This window comes from Pongo pygmaeus, chromosome 7, assembly GCF_028885625.2.
Source record: "Pongo pygmaeus isolate AG05252 chromosome 7, NHGRI_mPonPyg2-v2.0_pri, whole genome shotgun sequence".
Lineage (NCBI taxonomy): Eukaryota > Metazoa > Chordata > Mammalia > Primates > Hominidae > Pongo > Pongo pygmaeus.
Genome location: NC_072380.2, coordinates 3734675 through 3753308, shown reverse-complemented (window position 1 = coordinate 3753308; position 18634 = coordinate 3734675). Strand labels below are relative to the sequence as shown.

Genomic DNA, 18634 nt, shown 5'->3' with positions numbered 1-18634 from the left:
TCTCTTTTGCAGTTCTTGTCATCAATCTCATAAATGGTCCTCTTCTTTACTTTGGTAGGAAAGGCCCAGGTTGTGAGTCCTGCAAATGGGATGTGGGGAACATAGCATGTTACCAAGCATGAGAAACAGTTTGTTGGCATCTACTTCAGGTTAAATAGAATTCCTAAGTCTTGTGGCCAGGTGCTGTGGCTCACGCTTGTAATCCTAGCACTTTGGAAGGCCGAGGCAGGCGGATCACCTGAGGTCACGAGTTCGACACCAGCCTGGCCAACACAGCAAAACCCTGTCTCTGCTAAAAATGCAAAAATTAGCCAAGCATGATGGTGCATGCCTGTAATCCCAGCTACTTGGGAGGCTGAGGCAGGAGAATCGCTTGAACCCAGGAGGCGGAGGTTGCAGTGAGCCAAGATCAAACCACTTCCCTCCAGCCTGGACGACACAGTGAGACTTTGTCTCTAAATAAATAAATAAATAAATAAATAAATAAATACAAACAAATAAATAAAGAATTACTAAGTCTTCAAATTGTGAAAGGCAGAATTTTATCATTTGCCTATTTATTTTCCTTTTTTCTGATTCCTTGTGATTAAGATCCTGATGAAAAGAACTAAGAGATCAAAAGAATACCTTCTCCTGCATTCACCATTAATAAAGGAGAATGAAAGTATCAAATATTTTTGAAAATATTCATTCCATCAAGGGATTTAGCATTTATGTTTAAAATGATTTTGATCATTTTAAGGTTCAAAGGCAATTAATACATGGCCTCTGTTTTAAGCATCTCAAGATGAAGGATTTAAGTAAGCGGATTTTAAAGTGGGTTTGATATAAGACATTTGCTCTGTTGGTTTACAAGGGAGATTTTTTTCCTCTTTCTCTTCTCTAGGCTAACTGGCATGAACCTCCCCTCTCCAGTTATCAGTAGCAAGAATTGGCTACGACTCCATTTCACCTCTGACAGCAACCATCGACGCAAAGGATTTAATGCTCAGTTCCAAGGTAAGGATGCTCCATCTTATAAGAAAAAAAAACAAGAGCGTAATATATTTTGATCCTTTCTAGCCATGAAATTTTCAGCGTTAGATAGATAAATAGCTTGAAAATGGCTTCTAATTCCTTTATTCACTGTTATCTTTGGAAATCATATGGTCAACAGCCGGCAACTTATTAGTAATGCTATATCACTATCACAGTATACAGGATATGTATAGTTTCTTGTTACACTGGAACAGTTGCTAAGTTTTAATCAATAGCTATTTATTATCATTGGTTTTAATTATTATGCACCTAATCTGTAAATATCCACAACAGTTTGGCTATTGTATTTATCTTCATGCTAAGAGTGCTATAGTGTATAAGTTGCATGAAAATGCATAAAAAGTATTGTAACATCACTTTTAATCCTAAAAGGTCTTCACACCACATAAATGTCTGATTCAGTAATTTACACATAATAAACCTGAAAAGAAAGATTCTGGATTTCCTGCAACTGAGCAAAATGGAGAGTCTATAGTCATTAGGACAGAGTTTGGTAATGAAATATTCTTTTTCTCTCTGCTTTCTAAGGTTTATAACTAAATCATATTGTATCATTTCCTGTATGTTTCTAATAATGAATAATCCTTATTAATACAGAAAAAACTATTCAATTTATTAAGCAGGCTACTGAAAACCATTTCACTTCGATTTCCAAATTAAAATAACATGACTGTGCTTGAAAATAATGGACCTTCCCAATCAAACTGCCTATGTTTTCTCCACATTGTGACGATGAGAATGTTGGCCCCATTAAGGCAACATTCCCTGAACACCTGCCATGTGCCAGAGAGGACACCAAGCCCTGCAGTGCCAGAGAAATTACAGCATCCTCCATGCTCCAGGAACTAGTAGGTCAGAAAGACAGTTTGCAGTTTGTAAATAACTCCCATGAAAGTCAGAATGCAAAGGGAACTCATTGTAGCTCCTGCTGGAGATTTAGTAATTTTGCAACAAACTGGTCTAACTATCTCTTATCTTACACATTTTAAAATCCATAATGCTTTCACTGTTTCCTTTAGGATGACCAGTAGAGAAACAAGGGTCAGTTGCAGGGAATGAAATGCAGAGGTTGCTGAGAAGCACACATTGGAACCAGCAGTCTTTATTTGCCACCCAGTCCCTGGAGCACATGATGTATGCAGAACTTGCCTGCCTCAGAATCCAGGGGCAAATTCGTTTCAACAAAATATGTTTTTTTTTTTTGTCGGGGGGGCAGGTGGGTGGCAGTGGACAGAGTCTTGCTGTGTTGTCTGGGCTGGAGTGCAGTGGCACAATCTTGCCTCACTGCAACCTCTACCTCCTGGGCTCAAGTGATTCTCCTGTCTCAGCCTCCCGAGTAGCTGGGAATACAGGTGCACACCACCACACCCAGCTAATTTTGTATTTTTAGTAGAGATGGGGTTTCGCCATGTTGGCCAGGCTGGTCTTGAACTCGTGACCTCAGATGATCTGCCTGCCTCGGCCTCCCAAAGTGCTGGGGTTACAGGTGTGAGCCACCATACCCAGCCCCAAAATATATTTTAGACTTCATCATCAAGAACATTGTCCATCTCAGCATGCCTTCTGATGTTGCCAAAAGGTTCTTAGCTTGATCTTCTTTGGTTGCAAAGAAGCTGCCCTGAAATTTTATTAGAGTGAAACTAATGTGCTTTCCCTTCACCTGGAGCCAGGCCAGGCCGATCCTCCTTTTCCATACCTGCCTGTATCTGCCGTTATCTTGTGACTGCCATATACTCTGGCTGCAGTTAGAATGGAGTAAAGGTGGGACGGACGTATTGGTGGTGGGAGGTGGGCTCACACCCAGACTGGGTGGATGTGAATGAGGAAGACTCCATGTGGTCTGGTAGGGAAATTCTATCTGTGCTTTCTCTACACTGATCCACATCTATGGATATGTCCATCCCGTACCTGATTTAACATAACCATAAGTCAGTATTTACAATGCCAATGGACTGATCATATAGTCAGTTAGGTTGACTAACAGATTTGTCTCTAAAATGTTAATTGATCTTTTCCTAGAGCTCTCCATAATTGAACAGCAGTGAACTAAAGAAAAATTTCTAAGTATTTGTTTCTCAAACCTGATCAGTGAACTTGGCATTTGTATCTGTAATTGAAAGAAAGGTTAAAAATGGAATATCAAATTTGAAGCTGCTCCAAGATGGTAGATATAAGAAACTCATTGGTTGGCAGAAAATAGAAATCACTTAGATGTATCAGACATTGATTTTAAAAGTTAAAAAAATACATAATTAATGAAAGTATTACATAGAGTATATAAATTATATAAGCAATACAACTACATTGTAGAATTAAACTATACGTACGTTATACACATTTCATTCTTGTATATATTATAGAAGCATAAATTATAATTACATAATTTATATATTGTATAATATATGCTTAATTATATATTTAATTATAAACATTTATACATATATAAACTGTATGTAGTTATATATAATTAAATTGTATTATATTTATATAACAAATAATTTATATATAGATGTATATGTGTGTTCATATATATATATACACACACATACTTCAATTGTATATATAAGGAGAGAGGACTCAGAAATTTGGCATTTAATTCTAAAATGGTTAAAAGGTGTGAAGGTATCAGGAGAGGTAAGCCTGGCTAACAGTAATGCATTAGGAAACATTTCAAGGCTGACTTTGAAGGTCAGCTCCAAGACAACACGGTACAATGAAGTTACCTTTTTTTCATTAGTACATGGGCCTCATTGAACAGGGGACTTCATGCTTAAAACCACATTTAGGCAGACTGCCTGTGGAAGGTTAGGTTCGGTACTAGACGCCACCCTCTGAAGAAGATGGACCAGAGAGAGGACGATGACAAGACTCATCAGAAGGAGGATGTGAGGGAGCTTAGAGGGCGCATGGTGCACAGTATGTGGAAAGGCACTCTGATTATTTTTCTGGATCCAGAGGGCAGAACTGTCACCAAGGAATGGAAGCTCCAGCATGGTTGCTGTTGCTAATTCTAGAACAACCCTAAGGGCAGCTGGAGACAGAGCAACAGCTTAGGATGAGATGGGCCCTTCTCAGAGTCCCTGCCAGCCACCCAATGGCCACCCCTCCACACGGGGCTGTCCTGACTTTTTGCAAGTAGGATCATCAAGTTTGTTCCTTCAGAGGGCAAATGGGAAGCCTTCTGTCATGCAGGGAAAACATTTGTTCAGCTGAATCTTCCCTCTTGTCTATGCTGAGATTGAAAACCAGGAAGCCCAAATTGTATTGTAATTTTTATCTCAACTAAATGCATTAAAGAAGGAAAACCTGATATTATTTGTGCCAACAAAAATTGCAAAACAAAAAAAACATAGTCAATTGACATTTGGGGATAATAAGACAATAATAATAGTAGTGAAAACTTACATAATGTAAACATTATTGTGTTATTTTCTTATGTTTCCAAATGTTTTGACAAACAACCTGAATCATATATATGATATATTTAACTTGAATCATATATATGATATATATAAGATATAAATATATATATATATAAAAAATGGAGAAGAACATTTTAAAAAGAACATACATTTTTATGCTTAGCATATATTTTATCTTTTTAACATTATTGTAGTCACCTTTATCATTTATGGTCATTTGTAAGAACCAAAAATTCCATCAGTGTTACTTGGATTGACATGATTGCAGATTATTTGGAATTGCTAGGAAACCCTTTCTGGTTCCTAACCTTCCTCATACTCAATGCCTCCCCAGCCCAAAGCAACTAAAACAAACAGCTTGAAATTCCAAATTTTAAAACATAAAGAACACAACAATGACTATTTTTTTTGCACTATTGGTGGAAATCTGAATTGATACGACCGTTTTAGAAAACTGTTTTACTGTCAAGATGAATATAAGAAACATTTCTGTTGGACTCATGCATCCAACAGAAATGAGTAGCTATGCACGACAGGTACAGAGAATGTCCACAGGAGATGCAAGCACCATTGTCAACCACTGCGAATCACCTCAATGTTCATTAACCATAAAAGTAATAAACAAACATGGAAAGAGACAAACTACCTCCACGAGCAACGACATGGGTGACTCTCACATACAATATTTCGTGAAAGGAAAAAAAACATAAACCATATGATTCGTTTATATGAAATCAGCCCCCTGGTGGTCTCTTTCTATAAGAAACTGCTTTGTTATCCAGCGTATGATGCTTGGACAGAATTGTGTAACTTCTCAAAAACAAATAATATATTCTTTTTAACTTGGTGCTTTTCTTGGTCAAATAAATGACAACCAACATAAAATATTCTTTCTACTCTTCCCTTATATCTTTAACTTTCATCTCCAAATTCTTTATTCTCCAAGTCTTACACTTTCTTCTTTGACTTTCACCTCTGCAATCATATAATCAAGTCATGCCAGAAGCAATAGTAAGGTTGATTGACAAGTAAAACTGTTCTACAGTTGCTGCTCTTAAAATCTATTCACTTTTAAAATAACATTGTGAACAAAAGAAGTAGAAAATGCAGGGGAAAAAACCCACAATATATTTGCAATATCTTCTGTATATATTGGGCTCTGGTTGAATGATAGATTTATGCAGGACACATTATTTCTTTAAATCAGCTGAAAATTGAGCCTATTCTTTATATGTTGCCTCCATCATTAATCATAATTAAATAAGTGCCTTGTTAGCACAATCCGTTGTCTAGATGTCTTCATTGTCTACAAGGTAAATTTTTTGAAAATATGTTAATCTTGAACCATGAGGGACCCCTTGCTACTAAATAGCCATCTAAGTGTTGGGCTCCAGTTTTACATACATTTACCTGGCTATTCATAAAATTACAATTTTCACAAAATGAAATTCCCACTGATTTTCTGTAACTGATAAATCATCATGAAAGTAAGTGTTTGTAATAAAATTCCAATTTATATAGGGAACATTCATCTCATAAATCAAGGGAAACCCTGACAGTGGTGATAAAGCTTCTGTTAACACAAATAATTAGCTTGTTTTTAGGTTATAGTTTCCTATAACTATTGATTTTCCCTTTTAATTAAAATAAAGACCTTTATACCAAATGAAGACTTTCATGTTATTAGAAAGGCATTTTGAGTTATTGAAAGCCCCATGTTCCCAGGTTAATTCTAATTTGGATAAAATGTATGCATTCCCCGTTCAATGCTCACATTTTCTGAGATTAGAAATGCAGTTTCCAGAGCTCTATCTAGGACTCTACCCGGATTCTGGTGGCATGCATGGCTGCCTCTCCTTTTAAAACAGTGTGAAGAATAGTAACGACCATTATCTAGAACCTGGAAAGTGCTCATTTACGTTTAGTGGAAGGAATGGAGGAAATCAAGTGCTCCTATTCCCCTCAAGGCTCCACGGACCATTGCTCTGCAGAGTGTCTAGAAACCTCCACACAGGCCTCCTGCCTGTTTCCATGGCAGTGGTCATCCCTTACTCTCCTGTACTTGAGGGAACTATTAGGTAGGTATGGACTCATGAAGCATTTTTTTCAATCAAAATAAATTAGTGAAATCTCTTGTAACCTCTAAATAATTCTTAAAACCATTAAACCTCCACGAGAAAAATAGTTCTTAATAACATAACTCATTCAAACCAGAAACACATAACCACTTTTCCTAAATATCTACTTTGATTTCTCTCAGAACAAAAGATTCTTGCAAAATCTCAATGGCAGAACTTTTAACACTTTGGAAAACGTGTCCATTTATGGGTTCCAAGCGACTGACTCTTAACTGCACTTTTCGTTAAGTGCTTATGATTAGCCAGTACCCCTTCTGCCTGTGTGTCTTGCTACCTTGTTTTATAAAATAGAAATAATCATGTCCACCTTGCAGAACCATGGTGGATTTCTAATCAAACGGAAGAAAAGTGGGGCAAGGGTTTTGTCCAGGGCTGGGAAGTGGGAGGGAGCTCGCCACACTGGGGACCTTCCTCATACTCAATGCCTCCCCAGCCCAAAGCAACTAAAACAAACAGCTTGAAATTCCAAATTTTAAAACATAAAGAACACAACAATGACTATTTTTTTTGCACTCTTGGTGGAAGTCTGAAGTGATACAACCATTTTAGAAAACTGTTTTACCATCAAGCTGAATATAAGAAACATTTCAGGCATGTGTCCAAAAAAATGAGTAGCTACACACAACAGGTACAGAGAATGTCCACAGGAGATGCAAGCACCATTGTCAACCACTGAGAATCACCTAAATGTTCATTAACCATAGAAGTAATAAACTTGGAAAGAGACAAACTACCTCTACATGTAACGACATGGATGACTCTCACATACAATATTTCGTGAAAGGAAAAAAAAAAAACTATGATTTGTTTATATGAAATACAAGAATTTGCAAAGCTATGTGTTCACATGGATGACCATTAGTAAAAAACAATACTGTGTCTACATAATATTTCTGTAAAAAAGTGTTTTCAAAGATGATCAGAACAATCTCTTCCAAAGAAAATGATGGATTGTTTAGAATTTGCTTGCAAATGGGGCCACACAAAATTACCTAGAGAATCCCTCCTGGATGCCATGGGGTTATTGGATGGCAGAACGGAAAGAAGCTTCAACTCTCAAGCGAGAAATGGAGAGATTAAGGGCTGTGGCTGTCATCACACAGCTTGCAAATGGCAGAACCAGGATGTGAGTATAGGCTGCTGTGTTCTTCTCTTCATGTCAGTCTTGACAACTCTGTTTCTCCACCGACTTGTCTTACTGCTCCCACTACTTACAATCAGAACATGTTTTAGTTGAGGGGTGGTGGATAGTGAGTTATTTTTATGAAATAAAAATCCTAATGAAAGGAGGAACATTTTTGGATAGCTATAATTTAGTCACAGCTTTATTTCTCAGACTGGCCTATTCGAGGCAGCAAGCTGACAGGCCACTGTCCTGACCCGCTGTACTCAGTCCTCTTGGGCTGGCCGTGTAATGACAATTTCTTAGCCCCACCCTATTGACCTTCATCAAAGAAGATAAAGCAGGCATGATTATTTTGTTTCTCTCGGTATATTAAAAAGTCATAAAGGCAAAAATTCATTCTGAACAGCTTTTGGGTATCTGGTAAGGATAGGAGAAATACACTTAAATTTTAATTGTAATTTTTTTGAGTAGATATTGGGGATAATTTCTTACTAATGTTGAAACGAGAATAAATTTAAGAAAGGTATGAAATATTATTCATCAGAGATGTTAAATTAATGAACAAAAATCCCACGCAGACTAATGGAATACATGAACGTTTGAGTTCATGCCAGAATTTTAATTCAGTGCACTTTCATGTATTGATTTATTTTAAAGTTGTGTGTTTGAAATATTAATGCACAACAAATGTTTACTGTTATATATAAAACCACTTTAAATCCTTCCTTTCTCTAAACTTCGAAATGTGGTTGACATTGGATAATTGGATGCCAACAATGGTATTCAGTAAATCACAGCTATTTAAAACAGGTTAATACTTGGCAGTGACTGATAGATTTTACGTTCTTATGCTTGAAGAATATAAGTTTAGGTAGGTTATCATTCCATTGGTAAATTGTCTTCCTGCAATTTATATTTTTGTGATGTGGAGGAAGAACTTATTCTGGCTTTCAGCATATCAGCCCTAAACTGCTCTTATTTTCAGCCTATCAGCCCTGAACTGCTCTTATTCTTCATGTTCTGTCTCATGCAAGCAATGTCATTGGCCAAATCCGCAGACAATGTTTCATGTTTATTTGCTAAATGTCCATCTGTACCCCTTGTAGGTAGCAGTGTGCTTTGGAACGGTAAGCATGATTGTGTCTACTGTACATGTTAGGAAGTTGTCCACCAAAGTCTTCAGCGTTTATATTGACCAACTAGTCATGAAGTCTGGCCTTTCCCCGCCTGGCCTGCTGCTGTGACCAGGTTGGCGAGCTGCTGTAGTGACTGCTCCCCAAGCAATTACCTACCTGATAATGTAGGGAAACCATAGATCAATCACAGCTGTAGGGAAACCTTGTTCTCTTAATGATCTGAATCAGCCTTCTCAAATTGAATGGCGAAGCTGTTGCTTAATGAAATAAGGAATCTAGGCTGAGGAGGGTAACTTCCTTACTCCAGCAGCTGCCTGACTTCCCTGAGGATTCATGCCCCTTGTGGAAAGACAATACAAATACTTCAGTCTCAGTGGAGTGCTCAGAATGAATCCAGAGATGCGTTCCAAAATGGTTCAGCAAGTGTAGCAAAGGATGAATGTGGCAACCACTGAAAACTGTGATGATTAGATCCTGGGCAAGTTTCCTCTTGTACACGTGCAGAATCTGGTTTCCTCAAACTGTATCAAATTATGTCAAGTTGGCATTTACTCACCTGTTTGTAAGGCCTTTGTTTGTCACAGCAATTTTGAAGAAATGTCTCAGAGGGTTCCCTCCTGCTGGGCAACTCAGTCTCAGTGGTAGTTTTTAAAGGCTCATGAGATTCCAACCAGGTTCTTGCAGAGTTGAGCATCATGTTCTTTACTGTTGTAAAGGTGGCATATTCTCCTCCAGGGGAGCCTTGTAGTTAACTTTTGACCATGGCATAGTCTACAATTTACTACCCCAAAGAATATAACAGAGAAATGATAGAGTTCAAAATGTTTTTCATAGATATTTTGAAATTTGTTTTGAAAGTAATAAGAGCTTTGCTTTCTTAAGACACATATCCAGGGCTACAATTCAGCTTGTATGTCCATAATGGTTGTTAAAATGTTGAATTATTTGCATCAGATGATAAATATTCACTGCCCAGAGAATCCTAAGAGCTTCCCAGCCTCAGCTACTCTAGGCTTTACTACAAAAGGCCTCAGCCCTGTCCTCAGTAAAGCCCTTAGAAACCTCAGCCTGCTTCAGGCCCACTCAACTAAAGCGTGTTTGAACATCATCCCTTACTCTATCTGTGATGAGCATTTATCAAACTTAATGTTCAGTTCCATAGATATATGAAACAAAATAAATATGAATGTCATTCATTCTAGAGAAATATACACCAAGTCTTGAGAGTACCTACATTACCCTAATGCTGTAAGTCACTGACTCTTCATTTCTTAGCCCAGACAATGTTTCATGTTTATTTGCTACCTGTCTGTAGGCACCGCTTGTAGATAGCATGTGCTTTGGAACTTGAAGCATTACAATGTACACTGTACATGTTAAGTTGTTCACCACAGTCATCCACATTTACACTGACAAACTAGTCATGGGAGTCTGACATGAAAATAAAGAAATGAGTCTTTGGATCGCTTTTATTTATTTATTTTTGCCTCCAAAAAGTTTAAAAGTCCTAGTTAAAATCTAGTTTCCTAGATTTTTTCCTAGTTAAAATCTTTCTATGGAATAAAACCTCATGTAATTCATTAACCTGGGTTCCAAATCTGGTCCTGCTGTGCCCTGTTTAGAAATCACTGGAAGCCCACAGGGTATGACAGGCAGAGTAGATGCTCTCCAGGCTGTGTCCCCATCCACCTTTTCAAACTCATCTTTTAATCCATATTCCAAACTTCCCATGCTCCTGTTGCGAACAGGTGCTGTGGCTTGAACACATCATCCCCGTCCCGAACTCCCCCTCCCGCCAGACCTTCCATGCCCTTGTCAATCCAGAAAAGTGACAAGACGAGTCTCAATCATTTCAGGAGGTTTATTTGCCAAAGGGAAGGATGCATGCTGGGGAGACAGGTCTACGTCCTTCTTGGAAGATAATTGTGAGGGCTCCACATTTAAAGGGGAAAGGGCAGGATATTGAGAAATACACAATTTTCATGTAACGGGGGTAGGGGAAGATAATCATTCATGCCTCTGTCTGGATCAGTGATTCTGCATTTTTTTTAACATAAGGTGACACAGACAAATGGGGCAGAAGAAAAAGGCAGGGAATCTGGATTTTACATACGATAACATAGACGAAATGGGTTAGGGGAGGAAGCAGATATGCATTTGTGTCTTGTGGGCAAGGGGATGATGGCAGCTGTAAGATAAACATCAATTTACATTGCCATGGCGAAATTTTAACAGAAACACCTGGGAGTAATGATCTTGCAGCTCACTAGGAATGTCTTTAAGGGAAAAATATGGAGAAGTGTGTAGCTTTTCATCTTGTATTCACCTCATTTAGAAACCAAAAAGCGGGAGGAAGGTTTTCAAGACCCAGTTCCCAGCTTGACTTTTCCCTTTGGCTTAATGAGTTTGAGGTCCCAAGATTTAATTTTCTTTCACACCCTGCAACCACACTTATTTCCATTATTCTTTTTGAAGAAACTTTTTCCAGTGTTCTAAGTCAATATCAATTACTTATTCAGAAGTCCCCCCATAATACTTATTCTTTTCCTACACCATCCTAATATCACACTATTCCACGCAATGCAGTTTTATGTGTGGACGGCAAATTGTCTATTTTTCTAAAGAGCAAAAGCAGCAAGTTGTTTGTTGCTTCCAGCATCCAGCAAAGCCATCTCCAGAGAGGCAGAATTCACTTCATGTTCCTTGAATAACTCCTGGAATATTTCAATGCCTGAGCAAAATAAAACCACAGAAAAAGGGCAGAACACTCTGCATTCATGAAAACAGTCGTGTAGCACAGTAGAGAGATGCTGGCTTTTGGAGCCTGAAGACCTTCGTGACACTGAGCAAGTCTCTCAGTTCCTTTAAAGCTTTGTTTATCCAGCAATGAGATGGAGCTAACCACAGCTGCCATACAGGAACCATGGGGTCAAGTGCGACAAGTGCGCTCAGTGTATATTCTAAGGGTGGCGTGGATTTTACTGCTTCCACTGGTTGGGTAGTCTGTGCCTCATGGTCTCCTCTCAAGAAGATGAGTGCGACGTGAGGCTGCTCAGCACATTTGCATGGAAATAGTTTGTTATCCATTACAGTCATAACACATTTAGAAATGCAGAAGTAACTTCACAGGGAAGATGTTGGGTCTCCTTATATCAGGAGTTCTCTGTTATTTTTTTTTGTTGTTGTTGTTTCGTTTTGTTTTGTTTTTGTTTTTGTTTTTTTTCTTATCTCTCTGTCTCTCTGATCCTATGCAAGCTTCTCAGGTGATTAAACTGGAGTGCTGACTCTGAGCGTAGGTGTATAGGAGAGACGCCCTTCAGAACGAGCAGAAGGAAAAGTGGACCTGGGCACGTCTTAGGGTGAAGCACTAATCGCCCAGGGGCAGAGGCAATGCGTCACTCTCTTCACCACGTCCACAGGCAGGTTTATTTTACTTTCAGGGCAGTGCCAACTATCCATCAGAAATGTTTTTAAAAATGTATAAATCATAGACTGCAGGCCTATTGTAAGCATTAGATAGAGGAGCACAATTAAAAATTTACTGACTCTCTGCAGGAGTTTACAATTTTACTTATAGCTCTTGAAAAATATTCGGGTCAGATTCGCCACTGAAATGTTAATGTAAGTTATGGACTGTCTCCCTGGATACCAGATTTCATAAACATTTGTATGAACTTTATGTTTACCTGACATCTTAGGGATAATAAAACGTCAAGGTGAGAATTAGGTCTATCTACAGAACATCCAGGTTGGAATGATCACTTCCCCTTAATGGTGGGCTATAAAAGACTCACTTTACAGAAGGGTGATAGAAATGACTAGGTAGACAGACAAATAGACTGATGGACAGGATTTCTCATCAGCAGATCCAGGTGGGTGCACCAGGATGAGAGGCAAGAGTGTATTGAATGAGTGTGAAGCTGAGAAGAAAAAGAGAGAATTCCAGCCTCAAAAGGCAATTTGTAGGGTTAAAAAAAAAATCAAGATTGTTTGGAAAAAGTGGAATTAGATTTGCCATTTGTGGAAAATAATTATGAAAAAGTAGGTTTGGGCCGGAATATGATTCACATGATAAGGAATTGGAACTCTTGCGTTTGGTCCACAAGAGTTTGCTAAAGCCCACCTGGGCAGATTTGAGAGAGAAAGGGTAGACGGGCCATGGTGGGTCATAGAGAAATGGGCCTATTCCCACAAATAAATTCAACCACCACTGGGTACTTTCTTCTCTTTCAGTAGGAATGTCCACTCAGAGAGTAGAAATTTTGTGTAGTGTTTATTTTCCAGTTAGAAGTTTAGAAATCCTTATAACTTTTTAATTTTGTTAGAAGTTATCTGTCCGCACTATTTGCACTGAATAATCCAGGTTCTAAAAAACAGTTAATCTTGAAATCAAAAAATGCATATCGTAAATGTGTAGAAATAAATGTGCCTACTAAAAAGTGTAAAACAGACAGAAATGGGAAGTACATTTTATCTGGTGAATATGTAAAATTGCTACCCCCTCTGTCGTGATGTAGGAAGAGAAAATGATGAACTTCAGAAGCTAGATGAGAAAACCTGGCCCTATATGCCATCCTGTGATACATTCTCCTTCAGCCTCCCCTCTCACTGTTGAACTTCTTGAAAGGGAAGCTGCAAATCTCTTTAACCATTTGGCCTCTGACCTACTAAACTCTACTGCATGGACTCATACCTCCTCTACCTTCTTCTTCTGTTTTTTTTTTTTGTTTTTTTTTGTTTGTTTGTTTTTAAGATGGAGTCTTGCTCTGTTGCCTGGGCTGGAGTGCAATAGCGCGATCTCAGCTCACTGCAACCTCCACCTCCCAGCTTCAAGTGATTCTCCTGCCTCAAACTCCTGAGTAGCTGGGATCACAGGCACGCACCACCACACCTGGCTAATTTTTGTATTTTTAGTAGAGATGGAGTTTCACAATGTTGGCCAGGCTGGTCTGGAACTCCTGACCTCAGGTGATCCGTCCGCCTTAGCCTCCAAAGTGCTGGGGTTACAGGTGTGAGCCACCACCCCCGGCCCCCTCTATCTTCTTCTGATCCCAGTTTCCTCCCACCCGTGGGCACAGAAGCTGAATAGGGGTCTGCCTCATCCTCTCTCCTGTACTCTCCTCCACTGGGCAGTCTGTTGCCTGCATAGCCTCGCTAAGCTGGTACTCAATGTAAACATAGTGATTTTTCACTTCACTTTCTCCTTTGCTTTCCTTTGTGGAACTAGGTACCAAGTCTTTTAGACTCTTCCTTTGCAGTTTGTTTTGTTTGCTTTGACTCCTCTTCCCCAATACATCTCGTAAAATCTACATCACAGGTCCCTACACTTGTCTCTTTACCAGCATCAAATCACAGTACCTCAGCCCCTGCTCGTCCTCCTTCCTGTGTGTGCCATATAACTTTCCCTGTGGCAGAAATCCTTCTCCTTTCCATCTGTATATCACATCCATCCGTGAACCCTCCTCTGAGTATTTTACTGCAGAGGGATGTCTCCCACTTCTGAGTTCTCTGCAAAAGTCTACTTATTTTTCTATACCAGGCATTTGGCTTTTATTCAGCATTGCATTTTATCATCAGTTATTCTTTAAATTTGTGCTGCCCAATGAAAGGAAGGCGGATCACCTGAGGTCAGGAGTTCGATACCAGCCTGGCCAACATGGTGAAACCCCATCTCTACTAAAAATACAAAAATTAGCTGGGCGTGGTGGCGGGTGCCTGTAGTGCCAGCAACTTGGGTGGCTGAGGCAGGAGAATCGCTTGAACCTGGGAGGCGGGGGTTGCAGTGAGCCAAGATCATGCCATTGCTCTCCAGCCTGGAGGACAAGAGCGAAACTCCATCTCAAAAAGAAAAAAAAAATAAAATTCTGTAAAATGCATACCTTTGTTACATCTTTTACTCTATGAAAAACAGCATATTGTAAGTGGCTATGAATTTTATTTGTATTTCAATGACACCCGGAAGAATCCAAGACAATTTTAATGACAGGGATCATGAAGGAGAATCGAACTCTGGCATTAATTTCTCTGTAATTTTTAGAGAAAATGTCCTCATTGCTTGAAGGCTGCAACCAGCATTATTTACTGGAGATTCTTCAACTTCCCTGCTTTTTTAATTGTCCCAAATGTAAAATGTCTGCATTCTTTGTTACTAACAAAATTGAATTTTTTTTACATTATTTCCATTGATCTCAGCCGACTATAGCATCTGTTGCTATTTTTGTGATAATTGTGGATCAATAGTTTAAAACTTATAATACTCATTATGCCATTCAAAGTCATTTCAATATCCCTTATTCAAAACTCTTCTATGATTTGCAATTTTTGCTGAGGAAGTCCTATTTGCAGTCAATTCTTTTGAAATAGTTATAGCAGAGGATTCTTTAGGGATTACTGCTTAAGTTTCATTTCATTAGCTAATTTTAATCTGATTAGCTCTAGGCAGGAAGCCTATAGTTTTGCATGTTCATATGATCTTGTTAGTAACAGGTGTTTAAATAATAAAGTCCTTTGTGCTATTTGACTAGTTAGACTTAAATGACAGCTGTTGAAAATTATTTTAAAAAACCATTGAATGTTCATAAACATCTCACTTTTCCTAGCTATATGAAAGGATTGATGTTGCCTTCATTCTTCTTGTAGAAATTGAGTCATGTTTTATAAATGATGAACAGGAACTTTATTTGTAAAGTCATGCTCAAAAAAGATTAGCTTAAAAAATGCTCTGGGAAAACCCATAGATAAGAAAACCATTTCAAATGACCTCAATGAACATGTTTGGATGCAATAAATGCAAAGCCTTTTTGACTTGTTCCAGTGGTTGTTACTTTAACACTTTATTATACTGAATCCAAAATGTGCATATCTTTACATTTTAATATCTCCAACAAAAGGGTCATTGATTTGGCCATATTCTGTCTTTGTCCTCTCTGTGTGGTGCATAAAATATTGCCACAGCTCACAGTCAGCCTGTGTTAGGTTTGATGCAGTGCCATAATAATACTGGTTGGTGTGCTTTTAGACATTTCTCATTTCCTGGACAAGTAGACCCTCTCTTTGTATCACCCAGTTCTTTCTTGCTCTCCCTCCTCAGAGCCCTGGTGCAGTTCTAGAACCTTCTCCCACCTGGGCCACATGCCTTTCCCAAGGTGAAGAGCAAAGACACTCAGAAGAAAGTAAAAGAGGGGTGGCTGGGCGCGATGGCTCACGCCTGTAATCCTAGCACTTTGGGAGGCTGAGGTGGGCAGATCATGAGGTCAGGAGATCGAGACCATCCTGGCTAACACGGTGAAACCCCATCTCTACTAAAAACACACACACACAAAAAATTAACTGGGCGTGGTGGCGGGTGCCTGTAGTCACAGCTACTAAGGAGGCTGGGCAGGTGAATGGCGTGAACCCAGAAGGTGGATCTTGCAGTGAGCTGAGATCACGCCACTGCACTCCAGCCTGGGTGACAGAGTGAGATTCTATCTCAAAAAATTAAAAAAAAAAAAAAGGAAAAGAGGGGCAAGGAAAAAATACTGGGGTCCTAAGGGAGCTAAGATTTGGGTTGATTAAACTTGTAAAGTAATATAAATAAGATACAGTCTAAAAGTAGTATCATACCATGTGGTACAATCTTACAACACAGGAATTTAAACATTAACAGATTTCCCTATGAACTGTAAATGTTCAGCACAGAAAACCCTTTTGAAAGACTTAACATGTTAGTTTTCAAAAAGTTAAGCATTCCCAGATTTAATCAGCATTCCTTTTTTTCAATTGACGTGTAATAATTATACATATTTGTGGAATGCAGAGAGATACTTTGAAACAATATGTGTTGTGATCAAACCAGAGTAATTAACAGGCTCATCACTTCAAACATTTATTATTTCTCTGTGTTGGGAACATTCGAAATCATCTCTTCTAACTATTTGTAAACATGTAATAAGTGGTTAACTACAGTCACACTGTGGTGCCATAGAACACTAGAACCGATTCATCCTGTCTAGCTGTAATTTTGTATTCTTTCTAAAGACAATCTACAGCTTTGTCAGAAGTTTCAAAGGATGAGACCAGGATGCCTAGGAAAAAAGCTTGAGGACAGGAGTGGGGATTGCATTCCTTATAGATTCCAGCATGCATCAGATACTTTAACTGCAAACATTGTTTAAACTTACAATTAACTTTGATCTAAATAAAAGGTAAACTTATAGGATAAACCCCCACTATTTTGAAATTAAACCTATGTCAGGTGAAATGTAAAAACATAACAAAACTAGAAAACAGAAAAAAGAAAGACATACTTACAATATAACAATATATACCTCTGAATAGATCGTGTCTTAAGTTTGAACACACCTTTTTTGTGCATGCAAATATGCCCGTTAACCAAGGACAGAGGGAGGACCATGGAGGCCTTACAGATTTTGAGACTATGAGTGAAATATGAATGTGCTAATAAGTAACATTTATTGATGCCTATTTCAGATGAAGAGAAACAGGGTGTCACGTGTGTGAGCATATCTGCATAGTGCACCCAGTTGACGGAGGTTGTTTTATTTTACGTTACTCTGAATTTGTCTTTGGAATTAGGGTTAGTGACCACAGGGTGGCACCTTCCATGTGTCCCTGTGCATTCAGTAGAAAGACCTAGCTGTTATCTAAGCCCTGTCTAAGGTATGTCTTCTCTTGGTCCCCTCAGTGGTGACTGCTGCCACCTGAGGGTGTTTGCCATCCCCGTGACAAGAGCACAGAGCCCTGAAAAGGGAAGGGCATTCATATTTGGCCGCAGGACCAGGATTTGCATTTCTGATCACCAGGATCAAAACTCTAACTTAAATTATGTATTCACTGCACATATGAGCTTCAAGTAATTTTCCCCCCAAAATTGAAATAAATAAAAGGTGTGATAACCACCATGCATATTTTATGAGAAGAATGTACAATTGTAGTTATTTTTGCCAGGCTTCAATGCATGTATGCACTGTAGGATGTATTGAAATATGCAAAATACACATACAAACATCTAACACTTCTCTTCTTGCCACTGTGGTATTCATTATTTTCTGTTAGGGCTCTCTTGCTTTTTAAGTAGCATAAAATTCACAACTTCGTATAATTTATTTCTGTGCTTATTAAATGTATAGATCAAAGGGCATATATTTTTATTACACATATCTACTAAATGTATTTAGTAAATAAAAGTGTATGTTAGAGCCCACACAGTGCTAATGGAAAGAGACTGTAGTAATCATTTACTTTAATGTTTTGGAACTTACAGACACCAGAAAGGGAGACATGGCCCCTTTTCGCTTCATTAGTTTGTCACTGCATTCTTCTGCAATTTATTACAAGTAATTTAGTTGTTTCTTTTAAGAATTTCCCTTGACAATTATCTACCTTTAGAACACCAGCAAGTCAGAGTTTGAGGGAATTCTCACCTGGCGCAGACTAACTAAGGCTGACTCAACATTAAATGGATTATGTTTTGGTAGTTTTAAATACTACCATCTTGGCTATTTTTGTTTTTCTCCTTTGATTTCAGATGATTTCATGCGAGCATAGGAGCTTAAATGAATGTGGTCAGAGAATCTTTAATTAAATATCACTGCCTCAATTTGGAATTCAGAAACGCGAAGACAAGAAATTGTAATCGATTTTCCTGGTCAGTATGGATTGTTGGGGCAACCAAAGTAGCTTAAAAAAAGCTTAGTAACTGAGAGGGTGATCTCTCTTGACAGTGTTTTAAATGACATAAGAGGAAATATACTACTCTGTGCAAGGAGATTA

The 18634-nt window shown here is 38.5% G+C and overlaps 1 protein-coding gene across 1 annotated transcript in view; it reads left to right on the top strand.

Moving 5' to 3' along the window:
• Nucleotides 1-18634, top strand: part of CSMD1 (CUB and Sushi multiple domains 1) — a 2090911-nt gene that overhangs the window by 1249997 nt on the left and 822280 nt on the right. Inside the window, exon 6 of the mRNA XM_054498773.1 lies at nt 887-999. Within this exon, the coding sequence (XP_054354748.1) occupies nt 887-999 (113 nt within the window). The remainder of the gene's footprint in view (nt 1-886; nt 1000-18634) is intronic.